The following is a 22,588-nucleotide window of genomic DNA, read 5'->3' as shown; positions in this document are numbered from 1 at the left end:
TATTATATCTTACTTTTTTGCATTTTATACACCTGTTATTTTACACTTAGGTTTTTGTTTTCCTTTTGTAACTATGTGTTTGTATCTTTTTTAGCCCTGAAGAAGCCCTGCAACGTGGGGCGAAACGTTGGCTCATTAAATTAGTATATCTCTACTATTTGAGTTTTTCTTGACCGCACCCGGACCATATTCCTTTAACCTATAAATTTTATGGAGAATAGAATACTTTATGTACTTTCTTTTTTTTTTTTCAATTTTTAAGAAAACTTGCAACTCAATAGTTCCATACACTAAAAACAATGATTGAATCATCAGTATGTTTACAGTAGTATATAGAAAGATCACCCAAATACTATAAACAAAAAAAAAATGGTTTAGGCGTATGAAATTGGATGGAACTGAAAATTGAAATATTCATAAAAAGTTATTTGTGATATGTGGTATTTTTTTTTGTGCAAGTGTTGTGTACTTATCTTTTAAAAATGTTTATTTGATGTGAAAATTTTTTTATTTATTTTTTTTTATATTTGATTAGTTCTAAATTATCAAACTTAGGTTTTTTGGTATTAATTTGTAGATCATGATTTCCCAATATTATTTGCATATGTTTCTCCATTATAGACCCCAAAATATTTAATAGAATAAATATATTTATTAAAAACAGAGCATTGATATTCTAAGTTTTTTAACCTTTAGGTAATTATAATTTTTTTTAAATAATACATTAATTCATTCTGTAAAATATATGATCACCCCATAGAATGGATGAGTCTATAATATTAGTAATATTGATTATAATTATTATTAGTCTAATTTAGCAAATACTGTACATGTACGTGAATAAATAAATACAGTATAAACAGGATTACATGATAGTAAAAATTGAATAAGCTGAAAGTAATAATAGAAGAGGAGAGAAAAAGGTACAAGATATAAGTGAATAATAAAGGATTTAATTGAGGTCCCATCATGGAACCAAGGACGAATGTGTCAACCAACCGCATTCCATCTGCTTCACAGCTGCCGGGGGCCTACAAATATCCTACCATATATTTCCTTCCTTTAAAATATTTTTGGAATTTACAACATTCTACATCGCAAGAAACTGTGCAATTAAAAAAATAAAATAAAATATGAAAAGAAACCTTTCTTCTATATTAATACCTCAATTAACATTCAAAGCTTTCATTTCAGGGCTATTGCATATGGAAAATGTAAATACTAGAAGCCACTAATGTATACACAGCTACCAGGCACAACAAACACTAATCATTTCACTTATGCTTCTTCATAACTAATTGTATCCAATAATATAAACTCCTACCAGATTATAATTTGATTAAATGAAATTTACGATTCAAATTTAACCCTTTGTCAATCGTATGCCACCTCTCACGTGACAACAGTACATTGTCACAACTCCCTGATTTCAAGTTGTTGGGAAAATTTGTTTTAGGGGCCTGTGGCTGATATAATTTTTAGATTTTGTGCAAATATATAAGAACAATTTTTTTTCGCCTATCGTAATTACATTCCTTAAGGTTGATAAGTTGCGGCAGTTCATTGTCAAGGCGTAAAGTAAACATATGACAGTTAATGCAACTGCTAGACCACTTGCATTATATGTACTATTAACGACTACTCCAGAACCAGTCCGACAGTAAGACTGTCTTGATAATTTAATTAATGCTGTCATGATTGTAGTTGTACCATGGTAGTGGCTAACACTTTTGCTGCAATAACTGAAAGTGTACGATAGTCCACTGTCAAGGTGTATACATGAGATTGTTAAAGTAACAATTACTTCACTGACATTACAAGTATTATTAACGATTACGCCTAACCCAATGAGACACTTCTGTTATTAAATAGTTATACCGTTTTTTAAGTCGCTGAGCGGGTATTTTTTTGTTGGAAAAAGGAGATACTTAATAATTTTATCACCCAGGCGTATACTGTATTCATTAATACGTATTTTATTGTATTACTTAAACAATAAACCATTAAAGTTGATAAAGAAGATTTGATTGATGATTCTTGCAATTAGGGAAATTAAGCAAATAAATTAAAACACAATACAAATAAATCCAATGAAAGGGACAAAGTGAAAGAGAGCGTAAATTTCGGCAAAGAAGATAGTGGATGATAAAAATTCATAGAAATAATAGTAGATAAGCTTAATTAATAATAAGAAAAACTTTTGTTAGTTTGGAAAAAATGGATAAAAAGGAACTTCTGTGTTAAATAAAGCATCCTCTTGGGCTCTGCTCTACCCCTCACACGTAGGGGATAGAGTTGGCATAAAGCATTGCTTTTTTTTTGGGGGGGGGAGAGAGGAATACTATCGAAGCTTGATAGACATTATTCGGACACTGCACTAGAGAAATCAACTGTTGAGAAGTGGTTTGCTAAGTTTAAACAAGGCGAAATGAGCGCTGAGGACGATGCACGCAGTGCGTCCACTCCAAAGAGGCTGTTACCGACGAAAATATCAAAAAAGTCCACAAAATAATTTTGGAATACCGTAAAGTGAAATTGATCAAGATAGCTGGGACTCTAAATATATCAAAGGAACGTCTTGGATACATCATGAATATTTGGGTTGCGAAAGCTCTGTGCAATGTGAGTGCCGTGCGAGCCTCAATCGACCAGAATCTGATTCTCAGCAGTGTATGGAGCTGTGCTATCGTTTTACACCCAAATTTATTCTCCAGATCAGGCCTCCAGTGACTTTTTCCTGTTCTCAAACCTCAAGAGAATGCTGGCTGGAAAGAAATTTAGCGCCGATGAAGAGGTAATCACCGAAACTGAGGCCTATTTTGAGGCTATAGACAAATCTATACTCAATCAAATCAAAACTATAAAAATGATATCGAAAAATTGTATGACCGCTATAATCGTTGTATCGTCCTCGAAAGCAGCTATATTGAATAATAAAATCAAATTTCATAAAAAAGAAAATTTTATGCAAGCCTATGAACTTTTCAGCCCAACTGTTACATCCAGGGGTGATATAATTCTAAATACAGAACTAGAGTAATAAATTGTAAAAACAATATTCGTTAGAACTGATTTTAAATATGGTAACGGTGAGGGAGGTATAGCAAAAAGTAAAATGAAACATTAACAATAAAATAGTTAATGATTGGAAAAATTTGTCGGGGGGTGCGGTCAGCAAAGAACATCATAAATAAACAAGACCAAATTTATTTATTTTATGCCGACGTTTCGACCTGAGTTTCAGGTCTTCATCAGGGGTTGTGGCGTAGAAGGTAGGCTAGTAACTGAAATATAGTATAAAATAGTTAAAATTAAATTTAACTTTCGTAGTAATATTTTAATTATCCAGACATATAATGTATACTTTTGCAAAAAAAGAAGATTTAAAACTAGGTATTTTCCCCACTCCAGTGATAGAAATGTGTAGCGGTACCCTTACCCACACCGGTTATTTTTTTGTGTAGAAGTAGAGTTCTTAGAAACTAATTCTATAGAGGACTTTAGAGTTACCATGACAACGTGAATTCAAAAGTTGCATATAACACGTGGGAAAGGTTTAAAAAGTTTGTAAAAGTTTAAAATGTTGCAACTTATTAACTTAATTAAGGAACTTATTAACTTTCATGTTCAACACGTACAATTTTAGTATTTAATTTAGTTGTGGGACCAGAAGAAATACTAAAACATTCAAAAATAGTAATATGGCAATTATATGGAAGGACACAAATGTAACTACATATTGGAAGATAAGCTAGTTGATACCACAGGAAAGTATGCCTACAAATTGTTTATTTACTTTTTCGGAGAAATGTTTCTAACAAAAGAAATATTAGTGTTACTGACATAAAGTTGTTACAGGAGATACATCTTTGCTATTCCAATACATTCGTCAGTAATAAATATTTTCGTGTATCCCAAAACCTTTGATATGATCTCAGCAAACAATAAAAGTTCCTAAAGTTTCTACGACACAACCCCTAATGAAGACCTGAAACTCAGGTCGAAACGTCGGCATAAAATAAATAAATATGGTTTTGTTTATTTATGTTGTTCTTTGCTGACCGCACCCCCCGGTGCGACAAACTTCTTCAACCAATATAAGTTCCTGAGTGCTACTAACTAAGAAAAACCAATGTAAAACTAAGTCTATTCCAGACAGATTAACACTAACATTTAAGATCGATATTAGTAACTTGGACGTACATTATTAAGTCTATTCTTGATAAATCAGTACTAACATTTTGGATCGATATTAGTAACTCGGGCGTAGAGTATTAAGTTGATTCCTGACTGGTCAATACTAATATTTTGGATCGATATTAGTAACTCGGACGTAGAGTATTAAGTCGATTCCTGCTAGGTCAATACTAATATTTTGGATTGTTATTAGTAACTTGGACGTATATTATCAAGTCTATTCCATACAAATCAGTACTAACATTTTGTATCGATACTAGTAACTTGGAGGTCTTGAAGTCCATTCCAGACAGATCAGTCCTAACATTTTGAATCGATATTTGTAACTTGGACAATGTACTCGATTAGTACCGAGTGCAATCGATCTTTATACATTGCACAGGACCATCCATTCTACAATACTCGCAATTTATAATCAAACTTCCCAGCAAATCTATGATATTGTTATATAGCTTTTACTCTGGAATGAAATGAATATAAGGTGAACGGAGATAATGAAGACACAGACGAAGAGAGGGTGTCATAACTGGCCGGGGGTAGATCCGGCAACATCGCCCCCCTCCCGGCCTGAGGAAACTTCAGGGCAGGCAAAGAAAGGAACTGACATGACAAAAAAAACAAAACAACAAAAACGTCACCTGGCCCTTGAGCCAGCCTTCACAATCTGCTGATTTATAGCATCGGAGGATCTACTCTTCGGAGAGCTGCCAACCGAAATATCCCAAAACGGGGCTACCAACTTGTACAAAAAAGGTAATATAACCTCCGGATGTATAAGAAAATAACTTTTGAAATATAAATAGGATAAAAAACTAAAAGACCATGCCAGAAAGATCGAAAATTACAAAAGGGGCAACATATCATAAAAATTAAATAACGAAACACAAGGTTTGCCAAGTACATAGTTAAGTATCCATTACACGCGACTACATATATACCAAACCGTGGCTAGTTGGGACATATGCAAACGTGTGTATAGGTTATTTGGACTGGCTTGTTTACGTTGTCCTGATTTGATGGCCGACCCGAGGGCTTGAGCTACATTCACCAGTTAGAATTGCCAACAGGTAAATGTTAGTCCTCTCTTTGTTGCAATTAATTAAAAATAATTTCTAATAATTATCACCATCACCATTTTATATTTCTTTTTGTGATAATTGAATTTTATGGGAATTATCTTCTTTTTTTAAAAGATTTTTATTGGGTAGGTGAATATTTTTTTCTCTTACTTCCTTTAATTTATTAAACATTTACACAGAATATATACATATATATATATACAAAAAATGTTTAGGTTTTTTTTTTTCTTTCCTTCGTACCCTCCTGACGAAATAGGCTATTCAATACATACATATAGGAAGTAGTTATATGTATGACTGGTAGTATTATTTATTTATTTTTAGCGTAGAGTAATACCTATATTTTATAATAACATCTTATTTTCTTTTGGTGATAATTGAATTTTATGTGAAATTATCTTCTTTTTTTAAAAGATTTTTATTGGGTAGGTGAATTTTTTTTTTCTTACATCCTTAACATTAACACAGAAAATATATATACACAAAAAATTGTTAGGGTTTTTTTTCTCTTTCCTTCGTACCCTCCTGACGAAATAGGCTATTCAATGTATGTCAGGTAGTATTATTTATTTATTTTTAGGGTAAGTTAATAACTATATTTTAAGGTTAATGATTTGTAGACAGAGTAAAATCTACGGGACGAGCCATTTTTGCTAATTTACCTGTATCCTGAAAGGAGTTTTTCAAATGTGAAGCAAAAGTAGAAGATGAAATTTAGTATTAAAAAAAAATAAAATAAAAAAAGAATCCTTCATTTTTGAGCCAAATAGATTAAGCCGTATAATAATGCATTATAATTATAATAATGATAACTGTTTATTTTTTAAATAAACCCAATTAAAGGTACTACTGTAGGGGAAAAATCGTTTTAAAACCTGCTTCTAAGCCTTGCCTGACTGTTTAAAAGAAGATAAGACCTAGCTTGAATTAAAGACCATACATTGTACTTTGACATAAAGACTTCAAAATCAAAATCGTTTTCGAGAAAATGGGAAAAATTTGAAAAATCAGTTCTAAAAAGTGGCTTTTCCGAACAGGCGAATTTATCGAAAATGATACTGTCATACCCCAGGAATGTATGATTTTATGTATGAAGGAATGTTCGAAAATTTTCCAAGACCGCGAAAATTTCTCTTAATGTATGTATAGTAAGTGAAAGTAAAAATGTTTGAAATGAAGATAAGAAGAGACAAGAAGGAGCTTTTTAAAAATATTTAATACAACCGTAAACATATTATCTTTACTCTAAATATAAATTGAGATTTATCCTTTCTAGTTATATTTGTTACATATGTATTTTTGATATATATTTGTATCTCTACCACTATTTTATCCATTATTCTTTTAAAGGCACATTTGGTTGAAACCAAAATGTGAAAGGAAAAAAAAGGGAAAAAGGGGAAAGGATAGAAGGAAAAAGGAGGGGGAGAAGAGCCAAAGTGATGAAACGAAGAAAAAAAAAATAAGAGAGAGAAAAAAGAAAAAAAGTCATATTCTATAGTTTATATTATTACTGTTTATAATTATTATTGTATACTTGTTAGGCCTATTTATCCTAAGATCAAAAATATTGTCTGATTAGATTAAAATAAGTATGTTGTGTGATTAGCAGCCCAATGATGTTGGGAAGCACAACTTTGTATTTTTAATAAAGTTTTTCCTCCTTTAAAAATACAATAAACATTACAGAGTAGAAGAAAAGGGTAAAGAGGGGAATGTTATCGACCCGAGTTCTATAGGTAGGACGGCTGGGCTTACGTCAATACTTAACTTAGTCAAGGCGGTAGGATAAGGCCAGGCACTGAAAACTAACTAGGTCATTTTCAAATTATATTATATTTATAATATATATTATTTTAAAATTATTATTTATTACCACATGCCTGCATACCATCTGTACGTGTTTAGGATGTGATGCGACTCCCAAGGTCATCTTGATGATACCAAATGTTAAACCAGTATATAAGATATGAAGAAAATACATTATTAATTTATTAGATATCTGTTACTTAAATGAAAAAAGAATTAAGAGTTTAAAAGATTAAGAGCTTTGAAATAAAAATATAATGAATCATACAACATACCCCTTGTATTTACACACGATAAAGACAGAAAAATGATTCATTAAGACCTGTATTATTAATCATGGTATATCTATGATAAGAGATAATAGATGATAAGACCTTTAGGGAAGGAGAACAATTACAATAACATTTTAACGAAAATCAATTCTCTTAAGTGGCATTTCCGGTTGGTCGATTTCATCGAAAAATATCTCACATCCCAGTCATATATGTACCCGCCGTAAATTTATTATTTCAGTTTCACACCACTTCTCGAATTTGAGCTAGGCTGTTCACATACGGACAATTTTGGCACACTACGTTATTAGGACCCAGGGTTTGAATTTAAAATTTAGCAAGTTCGCAATACTTTCCCTTACCAAATGTTGCAGGCATATCCAAGTTTAAGTAAACTTTAATGAGAGTGTATCTTCTTATTCATTGCTTATAATTGAAACTGAGTCGACATTTCATAGATAGATGGTAATATGTTCAAATCTCCTAAATATCTTAAGAATCGATTACGTTCAATATAACCATCGATAATCTGAATCAATTTTTAACAGGTACCAAAGTAAATAAATGTATGTTGATAAAGCAAAACAATGTAAGAAAGAAACTCTTGCATGAAAGTGAAATGTAAACATAGTAAATTTAAAAGTAGTGTAAAATTCACTGCTTTGTTTTAATTATTTTTGCTTCCTCACAGCCGAGGTAAGAAAACTTTGTATTCATGCAGGACAAAAAGAAAAAAGTGTCCTCAGAATGGAAAATTATTACTCGAATTATACGATTTAGACATTAACGAACAAACTTGATTCCGTTAGTCAAATTTGTGTTCGGGCCAAATCTATACAATTTTGATAGAATTTCAATATTGTTTAGGTCGATTTTGACAGATTCCATTGCTGCATACAGTTATAATTGATATATGGTATCATCATAAGGTATACGAATATAAGTTCTTCTTGGTATTTTAAGACTATTTCCTTCGATCCATTTTGTCAACAGAACATCACATAATCTTTTATTCCAGTTCAGTTTGCATTAAACAAGTCGCCTGCATCTCAGCGTACATCGAGGACTCAATCGATAGGTGGATTCCATCGATGGAATTAGTGTTGAGTTTAGAAACTTCTTTTTTTGTTGTTATTTTTGCAAATGAAGGAAGTAAGGACTCATCAATAGCTGAAACCTCCTCTAAGGACACATGCAGTGACCTTTCCCCTCAGAAGAGCTTAGCTACGGACTAAAGATGGCGACGGTAGAGATGTGATTAGAGACAAGAAGAGCAGAGGGTGTGTCGGTGACCCGGGTCGGCCATATTGGACATGTCGACCGGAGAGTTAAATAGACGCAAACCGACCGCTGTTGCCGGATCTACACCTCCGTCAGCCTGCTGCTCCTTATCTCTCTCACCACCCTCTCCTCTTAGCAACAGCAGCACCGCCACAATATACCTCCATGTATTTATTCTTCTTTGGAAATCATCTTCCCGATGGTTAGAGGAAATAACTTGTAGAAAAAAATCAGAGCAGAAAGAACACTTTCTATTTATTATCAAAGAACCAATATTTGTATTCGTGTTATTTGGAATGGCTGTTCATACGTCCTTCGGAAATCGTTCATCTAGTACCATCCTTATTAAATGCTCTCTCATACTGATACATCTTATTATTTTTCATCAGTCATTAGTGTGGATTTCCACATTGAATTTGACAAATTAAGACAATACTTAAAGTGATTCCATTACCAATGAATAAATTCCTGATCTCCATCGGCGAATGGAAATGCAGACTCATTTTAACAGATATGCCTTGTACATAACAATAGTTCATGTACCTACATTCCCCTAAAATAAACCAGGTACTCAAGTGCCTGATTTAATGGAGGATGTAAAAAGAGAAACAAGATGTAGTAGAAAAATTCTTAAACTATAAAGGACTAGAGAGACTATAAAGAGTATCTAAGAACAAGATCAAGATACAAAAATAACTAAGGATAATAATAGCATTAGTGACTAGCTATCTAGAAGGCAGGTGTTACTTGTATCCTCTCACTGTAGGCCCAATCTTTTCCTTTTGCTCCTTAAATTCCTTCAGCCATTATTTATTTCTAAGGCCATGAATTGCATAATCGAATTCTTGAAATGTTTATGTAAAAGAAATTTCGCATTATAAATGTAAAATAACACGTCGTAATTCCTGTTCGGAATAAAAAAAATCAAATTCTATAAATAAAAGACATACTCAATTATTTAGTCGTTTATCGTTCTCTATATTAATAAATATATAACAGATTTAAACGCAATATAAAAACTTAATAACCAGAAATATTTTATCACAAAAAATGAAATTCTTTATTTATTATTATTATTTTTTAAGTTCTCGACAACACTGTATCATGTAATATATATCAGTATATAATAATATATCATGTAATATAACTCACAACATATTTACATGCTCAATATATTTGTTGTACAGTTGTAAATATCAATAAATAAACTATTAAAACAAAAATAATCGTTTTCTTATTGAAATACCGATCAGCTGATTTTAAACAGATGTGTATCAAGAAGTTAAAAACAGCTGTAGCAAATGAAAATTTGAACTTTAATCCAAAGATATGCCAGAATGATAAACATGTCACGTTATTGATGATAATTTCAATACTGATTAATCATAAAAATAATAATACTATAGTCATGTGATAAAATGAAAATATGTTTATGATTTATAATCTATTCTGTAATTAAAAAAAAAAACACTGATAACAGTTATAGTAATTCATTTGTATCTCAAGGTCAACTAGTAAAAAAGTTAGTTCAATTTTATTTTAAAAACATAAATCAAGAGTTATTTAGAAATCAGTATTGGAAATTTGTTATATAACATTTCAATTGACTGGTAAATGATGACAAATATTAAAACGTAACCTACATCATTAAAGATAGTTATATGACTTCTGAGGTATACACTAATTTAAAGAGAATCTCTACCGTTCGTAAAATACATATTCCATCACCTTCATTATCAAAATTCAAAGTTAAACTTAAGTAATAAAGTTAATGTTTAGTTATAATGAGGGTTAAATTAAAAATCAAATAAGACAGAGACACTACACAACGCGAGATATCAAATATTTATACTCAACCAGTAAAACATCACAAAAATATCAAAATGGTTGTGCAGTAAAACCATAAGTATTATAATACAATCATAACCACTTACCTAAAAATTAGTGTAAACATACAATATTAAATCTATGCTAACTATATGTTTACAACACTAGACAACAAATGAATACTGATACATCCACTCTACTTCGAACGATCACACAGCTTTACGGGATGTTTTATCTCATACTAAAGAAATGGAGAAAAAAAAAAAAAAAAAAAAACTCGAGCTAAAAATAATCAAAAACTAATTTCCGATAAGTTATCAAAAACACCGGAGCTCTCTAACGGCAGATTCTGGCAGCAATCGAAGCATTTAAATTCCACTCAAAGATGACAATGTTTTGAAAAGATAACAACACTTTTACGAGACAACCAAGATTTAAAACGATAAAATGCGGGGGAAATTCATCATTATACAATAATAAAATCCCTTTAAGCCTATTTAAAAACTAGTAATTTAAAACTCGATTACAGATTAACAGGAGAAAGTTAATAAAAACAAAGGAAATGTCTGATCGATAATATTTGGAATACTATTAATATGGAGGATTGTGATAAATTTTTTTTTTTCGTTTTAGGATCTAATAGGCCTTGGTTATACAGCAAGCTGTAGGGAGGTCACGATGTAAGGTTATTCACCCTAGAGCCACACCGACCAATACTAAACTAGGTTAGAACAAATGACGTTCTAAACTAACACAACCGACTCAATAAGTAATTTCATCAAGCAGGGAAATTTCATATTCAAGGGAAAAAAGAATTTTTCAAATTATCATGATGAGAAAAACTACTATTTTTAATAATAATTATGCTCTGAGGTCATCACGCATACAATAAGAAAAATATTATAATAATCAGTATTAATTTAAGTTCGTCGCCTAGACATTGAGAGATATTACTTGATAATATCCTTGTAAATGTGGCCAGAGGAATATATTAAAACTAATAACAAAAAATAAGGTAGGCAACCGAGAAGGTTTTAAAAATAATTTAACATCAATAAGTAGAAAACGCTTGTGAGTACACACTGAAACCTCAATAAGTTATTTCATCGAGGAAAAAATAATTTTAAAAATTATCGAGTTTTTTTTATTTTAAATTATCATGAGAAAAAAAACCTCTTTGTTTTTGTTTATATTCATGAAGCTATGAGGTTATATACAAACAATAAAGATAGTAAAATTACCCCATGTATTTTTCATTAATAAGAATTTCCCGGCTACATCATTGCAATATTTGGCCAGAAGAAAAATTAAATTTGGGCAACTATAAAAGTTATAAAGTAAGTTTCCCTAATAAGTCATGAGTAAAAAGTAATTTCAACTATTAATTTAAGTAAAATGTAACTAAGATTACTTTGGTTCAGCTAGTAATTGAAATAACTAATCAAAATTGTAATTTTGTTTCCTATTGTCAAATAAATTTAATCGGAAAGTAATTTAATCAGTGATTTCTTTTGGTCCTTGTGAGCACAATCGATTTTATATTGACATCGATATACGGCATCTGGAATATAACAGCTTCATTCCTACTGCAACCTAACGACAACAAATGGTAAACTAACAGTTGAAGGACAATGACGTCGATCCAAATCTGGGCCTAGGATACCGGTAATAATGTTATAATGCGCGATTGAAAATAGACATAAAAATATTTTCGGTATGAAAAAAAAAAAAATAGAATAACTTACTTCCGTAAAGAACTAAGTGAGTATCCAGAGCAAATTATTCTTCTGCCGAAATGATCACACAGCATAGAACATTCGACTCCTAAGGGCGACGAGATATATGTTTAATTAGGAGCAATCATTCCGTTTGACCTAGTGACACTGGAGAGTATACGTACCGATTGTATTTGCCAATAGGAGAAGAGGAGGGTCCTGAGCATGCCGTCCATGGCCGCCTGCGTTCAGCTAGCAGCATGCCTGGCATCCGACCCGGGCATACACAAACACACACTTGTAACGACGAACATATAATCAGGATGATATAGCTCGAGACGAAGTGATGACACACACACTACTGCACCCGAGGACCGCTAGAAGCAGACTGAGCGCCAGCTGATCGCCAGACTTCCCCCACTCCTCTGCTAGTTCCCCCACTCCGCAGCCAACAGAGGCCCGTTATGAATGGTGTGTAGTGTACGGCGCCCTCTCACCTCCCCCCACCCTTCCACTCTGTTAATTATTTCTCCCCTCCCTTCCTCCGCGGCCTTACCGCTAATTCTATATACCTCTATCTCTCATAACTTTTTTTTATAAGCTGTATTTTCACTCTCGCTTATGAGAGTATTTTTATTGTTCCGACGGAGTTAATATGCATAGTAGTAAATTCCATACCGGTATCAATTAACGTGTTTCTTTATATTGGTACCGTAGGTTAATTGATACACAAATAAATAATTTATTATTTTCAAAACACTTACTTTCTTCCACCTACCCTCTTAAAATAATGATAAACTTGAAGGAAGATGGCCCATGTGAGGGTCAAAAAAGTAGTTCAAATAGTACAAAAACTATTTGCAATACATCAACGTTTCACTCCAGTTTGCAAGCCTTCATCTGGGGTATCGTAAAGCAAGCAATAAAGTAACTGAATACTGACCAAAGACTAATTATAATTCAGTCAAGCACCAAAGTTTAGAAAAAGAATCAGTATTTTGTTTACTTGCTAGTCAAGTGCCCTGACGAAGCTCAGCGACGAAACGTAGAAGTATAATAAATAGTTTTTGTACTAAATGAATTACTTTTGACCATCACCAAATGTACATATAAAAAAAAATACAGGCAATTTTAGGCCTACTAACTGGTAGAGTCCAATGAAGTACATTGCTTTGAACTAGTAGTATCAAGATAAACAATAATATCAATTTTACTTATACTATTTGCTGGAACACATTCATGTACAAAGTAGCTTTTAAAGAAATTATTCTTTCGGATATAGAAATCACTGAGCTAAATATCTGAATATTTTTTTTTAAATCGTTAGTAGTTTGAAATACTTATAGAGTACCATTATAGGTATTAAAATAACAATCTCATAAGCAAATAATAGTTCTGTGGTTTCTCTGTTTACACCAATCAAGAACATAACTACCATTCATGGACTAGCATCAGCCATTTTTGATGCTCAGAAAAATGAAGTACACTTCATTGAGTATCAAGATAAACAATAATTTCGATTTCTCTTCAACCATTTACAATAGGAACAAATAAATGTAGATTTATTGCACAAAATATCTGCATAAAAATGAACTAAAAATTTTTATTCGTCCGTGATCTGGCTTCCTTGAATAGTTTTAATGCAATATACGAAAATAGCTTGGAGAGTTACAAGGCTAGAAACCATTACGCACGGTGAATCATCTTTCTCTACAACTTTGTCGAAAATAAATATCGATGAAGATTAGAACAATATTGGATGATTTGCCAAAGAGGTAGGAGACGATCCAGAAGCAGACAGACACACAAGGGCGTGGCATCCTAGAAAGGTATGCAGCTATATATAGCCAACACTGGCCGGCAGATATCGCCAACTATCGAACCCACCGCTGCACTCCGGTATAAATAGGAAGACGCCGACCGTTAGGTAGATCCGGCAACGCTGCTTCTCGCTATATAATAGATTTTTTGAGTCGGTCATGTTTTCGGTTCGGGTAGTATCGAAGCAGCTCATTATTACGTCCGTCGCGAAAATTTTCTGTCCCGCTTATCTCCATCTCTCTCTCTCTCCCTCTCCATTCCTGCGAAATATTTGAAAACGCGTTTGGCCGGCGATCAAGATCAACCGAGGGTCTCATCAGCAATAACGGAAAAACAAATGCAAATGTCTATAATTAAAAAGTTATTTGCAACGTTGTAATGTACACGTTTATATTATGTACACAACATCTCTTAATAACAACAAGTTCTGCTCTGTCATGCGTGGTTAAATTGTGCTACTAATATACGCGAAATATACATAACAATAAAGTAGTTAAAACCAAAAGCTTCAATAGAAACTAAATCGATCTAAACTATTTTGGAAACAAAAAGGGACTTGTCCGTATAAACGATAAAACAAACGCAAATGTGTATGATAAAAAATATATATTCGCAACCTTATGATAGGGCTATTCACATGTTAAATGGAAAAACTTAAGTTAAATCGAGAAATATTTCCTTCTTTTACCATGCTAAAACGATATAACATGGTTGAGATTCTGTTACTAGGTCTGTTAAATGGAAAATGACGTCGCGCAACAGACCAGCTGAGCTCGTCACCATTTTATTGTCGTGTTAGGTTACTTACTCATAGTTTGTGTTTTGATTGTGTTAGTATTGTTTTGGATGTTTTTATAACTAATAAAGCAATGAATGACAGTAATAATAATGTAATGACAGTTGTCAATTAGCTCATCTTGATTCTCTTCCTCACAAGTAAGATCAACAAGACACTCGGTGACCAATCTTTCACACAACTTCTACTTACTTAAGGCATGTTGTAATAAATTACTTTAATGATAACTTACAAGTAAAACAATAACATGAAGTTTTACTTAAAAAAAACGCTACAAGCTCTTATGGATTTAACATCTTATAAAATTTTACATTTAAAACAACAAGAATATCCCTTCAGTACACCATTTTTCATGATAAGAATATATTCTTCAATTTTCAATTTACAGCTTTAAAATTTTATTGCCATGCATGATTATATTGTACCATAAATATAAACTATATATACACCAGTCAATTAAGCAGTTCAAAAGCCTCAATAAAAACTGAATCTATCTAAATTGTGTTGGAAACTTGTATTTTAAGTACTACTTGTATCGAGTACATTATTTATCTTAATATTAACATTTTTTTTTCTATTTACATCTTTACAAGTTTATTTCCATGCAAGATCATTATCTATCACTAATATAAAAGGAACAGATACAACAAATAAATCAATTAAGCAATTTAAAAGCTGAAACAAAACCTTTAATAAAAATTTAATCAAACCCAACTATGTCTGATAAAGAAATTGATTGCTAAAAAAAAAATTATAAAAAAATTTGTTTTGTGCAAAATAAGAAAAAATATGAGGATAAAAATTAAAGCATCGGAAAATTGATACATTTAAGGACGTAATAACCAAGATGTTGTCTGATTCCTAATGATTACTCGGTAGAATTATCGAAATATTAAAAAAAAAAAAATTAAAAATAATAATAATAATAAAGATTTGTCAATCTGTCTTTGTAATGAGATAAAACTTTCCAAAAAAAAAAAGAAAAATTGTTTAGAAATTGAAAAAATTATCTAAAAGTAAAGTTTTATAACTACATATATCTTACCTAGAGCTCTAATATAATTAAAAATATACAAAGAGGTATGTATCAACTACTTACCTATAAAGATCTATTTAGCCGAGCCTAATCAAGAAAGAGGCAATCTATCAGGCAAAAGCTATGATAGGCAAATCGTGCAGTAGAGGAGACCAAGTAACTATACCACTATACCACTGTGACTAGGGACCTAACAACACATTAGTTGCTACTTACACCTCCTAAACACTATCACGGTAGTCACTTACCTGCAAAAGACAGAAATGAAAACACACAGATTATAAACCGAAAGGTGAATCAATATAATCAATTATATGGGTCATTCTCCAATTTAAATACTATTTCAGTTATAGGGCTTTTTAACAATGATAAACTAGAATGATTTTTGCATCATATTATATATATATCTTTGTTTTGTCACAAAGTTGAGTTTAAAATTGTTAATGGCACTAATTTTTTCAGCAATGAATAAAAAAAAATAAAACTGCCATATTGTTCAACATCCTTTTAAGTGTTGGTATAACACATAATTTAAATTTTAAATGGAACACACCGATCACCATAACATTGTTTACCACTGTCACTCCCCAGCAGGGTGTTATTAAAATGCTGGCTGATATACATTTATTGATAGAGAGAAATTTAGTCCTTAAAGGTGACCAGGAAACACTTGTATGAAGCAGAAAAAATGTATTATTGTTTGTTTTCTAATCTAAATTCTTCAGCTACTTCCAGGATTTAAAACTATATGTATTTTTTAAAATTATTTATATTAGTGGTCACACCCTGATCCTGAAAAAAAAATTAATAAAGATAAGACTTAAACTTTTATATTACACAGTTACGTAGTAGTTCAGAACCTTTTTACATATAGATTGGAGGAAGATAGTCCGGATGGTGGTCAATAAAGCTATCAAAATAATAAAAGAAAACTATTTATTGTTAACCAACGTTTCGGCCCACTTTACATGGCTTCGTCAGGGCTGATAAGAATGAGTATATATTATTTTATCATTATGTTATTTTATTTATTTATTTTTCATACAGATAGTTTGATTATGTTCATCTTGTCTATTCTTTTGTTTGTATATATTTTAAGAGAGTTTTTTATTTATTTTTTTTTATTTTATTTTATTTTTTATTTATTTATTTTATTTTTTTATTTTAGTATGTATGAGATCATTCATCACTATTACCTTCTGCCCACAACTGTGTGTCAGATTGTAATATCTATCAATAAATAAATCATTATTAAAAAAAAAATAAATAAATAAGAATGATGTTCTGCTACTAACTCAAATTCTTCTGGTTCTAGGGAGCGACCATGATAAAAAAAGCATCAACAAATGGTTAGTGATCTATCAATATTCATTATTAAGACAACAAATTATTTTTGCTTCATCAATTCGTATTTAAAGAGAAGCTTCTTATTTAAGCCAGAAAGAAAATTTTAATAAACGCAGTCAATAAAATTTAAATTTCCCATTGCGTTTTGAACTTTTAAGCCGACCTAAAGTTATACTGATTACCTACTTGTAAGTGTGTACCCAAGATCTAATTTAAAGGGGGGAGGAGGGATATAGTTACAATTATTATTTTTATTAAATTAATAATTTTTGTTTTTCACTTCAACTTAGCAAATACTACTTATAGCATATTCATGCTTCATATTTTGTGTTCTCCATGTCTTCAAGTCCCTAGGTACTGGCTCTTCATTATAAATCGATATCAAGAAAAGTAAACAAGTGAGTGTGTGCTTACTTCAAGAAGTTGTCAATGAGCTCATTACCTGAAAGTAATAACAATTTAAGAAATGGAAACAATTTTAACTTTCGAAGAAGCTTGGTACCTGAACAGCATACAATATGGAGAATGACCCATAAACAAAACACATAATTATTAAATACAATTAGTAATAACATGTAAGGAAAACTAGTATTAAAAATGTCTATACAATCCAATTTATACCTGTACTTACACATAATATAACGTTTTTACAAGAATGCTGACATTTGGAACCCAAAATAATAATATAGTAATTAACATAAAATATCACAACAGAATTTTGAATGTTTTATATACATAGTTGACTACTCAATTATAATCTGAAACCTCAATGCTCTCAACTGTTGCTGACGTCCTTCCCTAAGCCCCTGCGGACCAGCTGCATCCGGCCTTCTATTGTTGTCACCTCGGGGGTGGGTTAAGGTGCACTGGGCTGGTCCTATCCGGGGGCTTTAAACATCACAACACCAACCATGGTGTAACTATCAATCGGCATAAATGAAAGAATGTGGAGACGGATTGAAGAAAAGAATGTGGGGATTCTGACATTAATATTTCCTAACTGTAATATTACGAGTCGTTAATGTCAAGGGAAATTTTTTAAGGTTGAAGGCGGGCATGATTTCAGACTGAACTGTCCTATGAAACAGAAGTGTGCGCATGCGCGAGCGTGTGGATGGTTTATTTGGATTGGCTGGTACAAGTTGGCCTGCCAAGAGCTTGTAGCTGCGTCCACATGCTCGAGTATTATTGCTTTACAACTGCCAACAGATAAACATTTGTTCCCTCCGTGTTTTAATTAATTACTGTATTTCTTTAACTTTAACAATCACTAATTAACTCTAAATTAAGATTATATAATGAAAAATATTATCAATTGGGTTTAAATACGTAGTTTCAAATCTCATCCATCGACTTTATCGGATTATTTTTTATTTAACACTGCAAAATATATGTATTAATGAAGACACTATACGCCTGTGTAATTAAATTAGCAAATATATGTTAAAAATTCTAGATCGAAGGTTGAATTATTTAATGAGGCGTAGATAGTTGACCGTAGATTAATAATTGGAGATGTTGGTGGGGTGAGGTCAGCAAAAAACAACGTAAATAAACAAAAGAATATTTATTCATGCCGAAGTTTCGACAAGAGTTTCAGGTCTTCATCAGGGCTATAGAACAAAAAGAAATAACAACCATCATTCAGAGAAACATAAAATTGAAAAGAAATAGTATACTAACAAATTTGGAAATATACAAAATATTGAATTGAATAAAAAAAAAAAAGTTGATTGATAACGAAGGAATTAAGATAGCAGTAGATTGATAACAATGAAAGATGAAATATAATATATAGGTGTTAAGATATGTATAAGATAAGATGTAAGTAGTGTTTAAAAAACAGAAAAAATAATTTGAATCAACATATTAAACAATATAAAAGTTGTTTCATATATTATTACCTTATATCATATATTTCATTTTTCTTCCATATTGTTCAATATCATATCTTATCTTAAAGATATCTTCTTACCTATAGAATATTATGTTATATCTTTTATATTTATCAATCTACTACTATCTTAATTCCATGGTTATCAATCAAATTTTTTTTTATTCAATTAAATATTTTGTATATTTCCAAATTTGTTAGTACACTATTTCTTTTCAATTTTATATATCTCTGGATAATGACTGTTATCTCTTTTTGTTCTAAAGACCTGAAACTCAGGTCGAAACGTCGGTATGAATAAATAATTTTTTGTTTATTTATGTTCTTTTTTACTGACCGCACCCCCCCCCCCACCATCTTCTCCAATAATTAATTGATTGAATTATCTAGTTCTATTTCTAATAATTTTTATAACCTACCACCTACATTGCTGAAATATACGTTTACTTTCATTTTGTTCCTTTTTATAATGAAAATAGTGTGAATCGAAGGCAATGGTCGACAAAAGTGCTACGTCCACCATGTTTGCACCTATGGAACGAACACGCGTGTGGGCACTGACGTCGGTTGGCAAGTGGCTAACTATGAATCCGACTTAACAATAACCAACCAAATTGATGACCGGTCGATTACAAAATAGATTCAGACCAATCATCATAAATAAAATGGCCAAACAAATTAATGCAAGTACCTAACTAGTGGACTACTTTGCTTGCTGAGCATTAAAGCGCTGTATTTAATGCGGTTATAGAGATCAAGAAAGGGTGATGAAAGGAAACCGAAGAGAACCCCCACTCTTGCGGCTATGCAGCGTTGCCACGGCCAACAGTATAAATTCCCTCCTTCCACCAGTGACCGGGGAAAAATCCCATTTCCCCTTTCGGTCGATACGGCTCAAGCCCATCTGTCTAGGTAGAGAATGGCGCCTTATACACACCTCTGACCTACCTGTATTCTTGCCGCGCCGGGCAATAACCGTCCGGCAAGTGGGCGCAAACATCTGCTGTTCAAAGCTTTGTAAAATATTTTAAAAAATGGTCACGATAATAAACTAATCAGATCATAAGAAGTATGTGGTTAGCGATTCACTGAAAAGATGCATTACATAATCTAATAATTATAATATGCATTACAGTCAATATCACTCTGAGGATACTACTAAACCATAAAGCAACAAGTGGAAATTGACAATAACATTTAATACAAGAGCCAAGAGGAGAAAAAGGCAGTTATCTCACCCCAATTTTTTATTACTTTAATGAAAACTATGTATAATTACTGGTCAAAACTGATGAGTCTGCCAAGTATAGGTTGGGGGAATAAAAAATGGCGGCTGTTTCAAAACCTTAAAAAACATTAATTTTTCATTCGGAGCATTGTATCTTAAAAACGACCAAAAGCACAAGAAAACCTAAGACAACGTAATTTAAAGAAGAGTAAATTTGCTAAAATATGAGCCCTAATAGAGTTATTTACGTTAAATAGTTAGTTTAAAAAGCAACATTTCATAAAAATTTTGTATGGGACGTACTGAAAGATCAGTAGTTAGTGAATTTATTTTGAAAAATTTATATCTCAAAAACCATTTGACGTACAGATGCCTATTAGCACTCAAATTAAAGCTAGTTTAATGAGCTATAAAGTATTTTATGATGTTTATCTTCGTAAGAGTAATAGTTACATGAAATTGGCTAAAATAAATTGATTCATAGTTGTTCGGACAAATTTTGATTTGCCAAATTTATATCCATATGTGAATATCATAAAAACTACTACTCCAACGAAGATAAGTGTAATAAACTACTTTATAGTAAGTTAAATTTCCACTATTTTCAGTATTGGCAGACATTTGTGCGTCTAATGGACCTTGAGTTATTTTTCAAAAATCCAACATTTTATACGAACAACTAGAAATTAACATTTTGTGAGTTTATTTTATTGAATGTCATAAAAACTACTACTCCTACAAAGATAAACACAATTAACTATTTTGTAGTAAATTTGACTAGATTTAAATTGAGCGCTGGCAGACATCTGTACGTCTAATGGTTTCTGAAATGAAGTTTTTCATAAATCAAACTTATTGTCCGAGCAACTATAAATCAATTTATTTTAGCAAATATCATAAAAACTACTATTCCTACGAAGGTAGGTCATAAACTTCATTATAGTCCATTAAACTAGCTTTAATTTGAGTTCCTGAGATATAGATTTCTCAAAATAAATAACTAACTACTAATCTTTCAGCAGATTTTTAAGAAATTTTGCTTTTTAAAAAGCTATATCTCGAGAATTACTGGACGTAAATAGCTCTTTTAAGGCTAATATTTCAGCAAACTTACACTTCTTTAAATAATGTTTTCTTATATTTTCTAGTGTTGTTGTTAGTTTTTAAGGTATAGAGGTTGGAATGCAAAATTAATGTTTTTTTAAGGTGTTTCAGAACCGCCATTTTTTATCCTCCTTACCTATACTTAGCAGACTCATCAATTTTGACTAGTTTAAAGTAATTAAAAATTGGGTTGAAATAATTGCCTTTTTTTTCTTCCCAGCTCTTGTACTCATTCCTTAGCCAAAGTAATCAGTAAATGCACTAAACAATGTGCTTCCTTCAATATTTCAATTATTAGAGAACATTAGATTGGATGATTATCAAAGTGAGTGAGTTGGTTTATAAAAGTAATAATGGAAGGATGAGGTGTAGATCGTTGATCGTAGATTAATAAGTGGAGAAGATTGTCGGGAGGTGCAGTCAACAAAAAACAAATAAATAAATTCAGGTCTTCATAAGGGCTATAAAACAAAAAGCAATAACAACCATCATTCACAGAAATATAAAATTAAAAAGAAATAATTAACTAACAAATTTGGAAATATACATAACGATGAATTGAAAATAAAAAATAGTTGATAAATAACCATGGAATTAGACAGTAGCAGATTGATAACAATGAAAGATGAAATATAATATTATATAGGTATCTTATCTATCCATATATAAGGGTGTCAGGGTATCTTATCTTGAACAAATTTTTACCTATATAATATACATAATTCATCTTTCATTGTTATGTATATTAATTATGCTAATTAATTATAGCCCTGGCACAAATAATTTTTTTTCTGACCGCACCCAGCGACCATCTTCTCTATTTAATAATAGAAGAGTAGAGGGGGGGAGAGGGGGGAGGAATCACGATTACGTTCAATGATAACTAGGAACTATAGAAAACAAAAAAATAAAATAAATACAAGTTTTGATTTGACAGAAATAAAACATAGGATTATAATGGTACCCTACGCCAATGGTTCCTAAAGTGGACGCCACGGCAGTAGTGTCCAAGCACATGTCAAAGGTGCCGCAAGAGATTTATTCAAAATATTACTAAAACAAATAATACAATTTAAAAAAAAAAATGGCATATATACAGTTCATTCTAACATATACTCATCACGCGTTTTTATTTTCCTAAATCCATTCTAAAATTCTCTCAGCATAATTGGGGGGGGGGAC

The 22,588-nt window shown here is 31.5% G+C and overlaps 1 protein-coding gene across 12 annotated transcripts in view; it reads right to left on the bottom strand.

Annotated features, from left to right (window-relative positions):
• Window positions 1-22,588, bottom strand: part of Tlk (Tousled-like kinase) — a 277,166-nt gene that overhangs the window by 71,872 nt on the left and 182,706 nt on the right. For 2 of the 12 annotated variants that reach the window (XM_014439176.2, XM_014439177.3), the window contains one exon: window positions 15,897-16,081. The exons of 7 other annotated variants lie outside the window; for them this stretch is intronic. Coding sequence is in view for 1 of the 5 variants with exons in the window: in XM_014439175.3 (XP_014294661.1) it covers window positions 12,366-12,416 (51 nt within the window). In the remaining 4 variants the exon portion in view is untranslated. Of the gene's footprint in view, window positions 1-10,572; window positions 10,687-12,210; window positions 12,290-12,365; window positions 12,568-15,896; window positions 16,082-22,588 lie in introns of those variants that run through there. 3 more of the 12 variants (XM_014439178.2, XM_014439175.3, XM_014439179.3) reach the window with 3 other exon arrangements.

This window comes from Halyomorpha halys, unplaced genomic scaffold (genome assembly GCF_000696795.3).
Source record: "Halyomorpha halys isolate HHAL.00 unplaced genomic scaffold, Hhal_1.1 Scaffold78.1, whole genome shotgun sequence".
In the NCBI taxonomy this organism is placed as follows: domain Eukaryota; kingdom Metazoa; phylum Arthropoda; class Insecta; order Hemiptera; family Pentatomidae; genus Halyomorpha; species Halyomorpha halys.
This window is presented reverse-complemented; position numbering and strand designations above follow the sequence as displayed.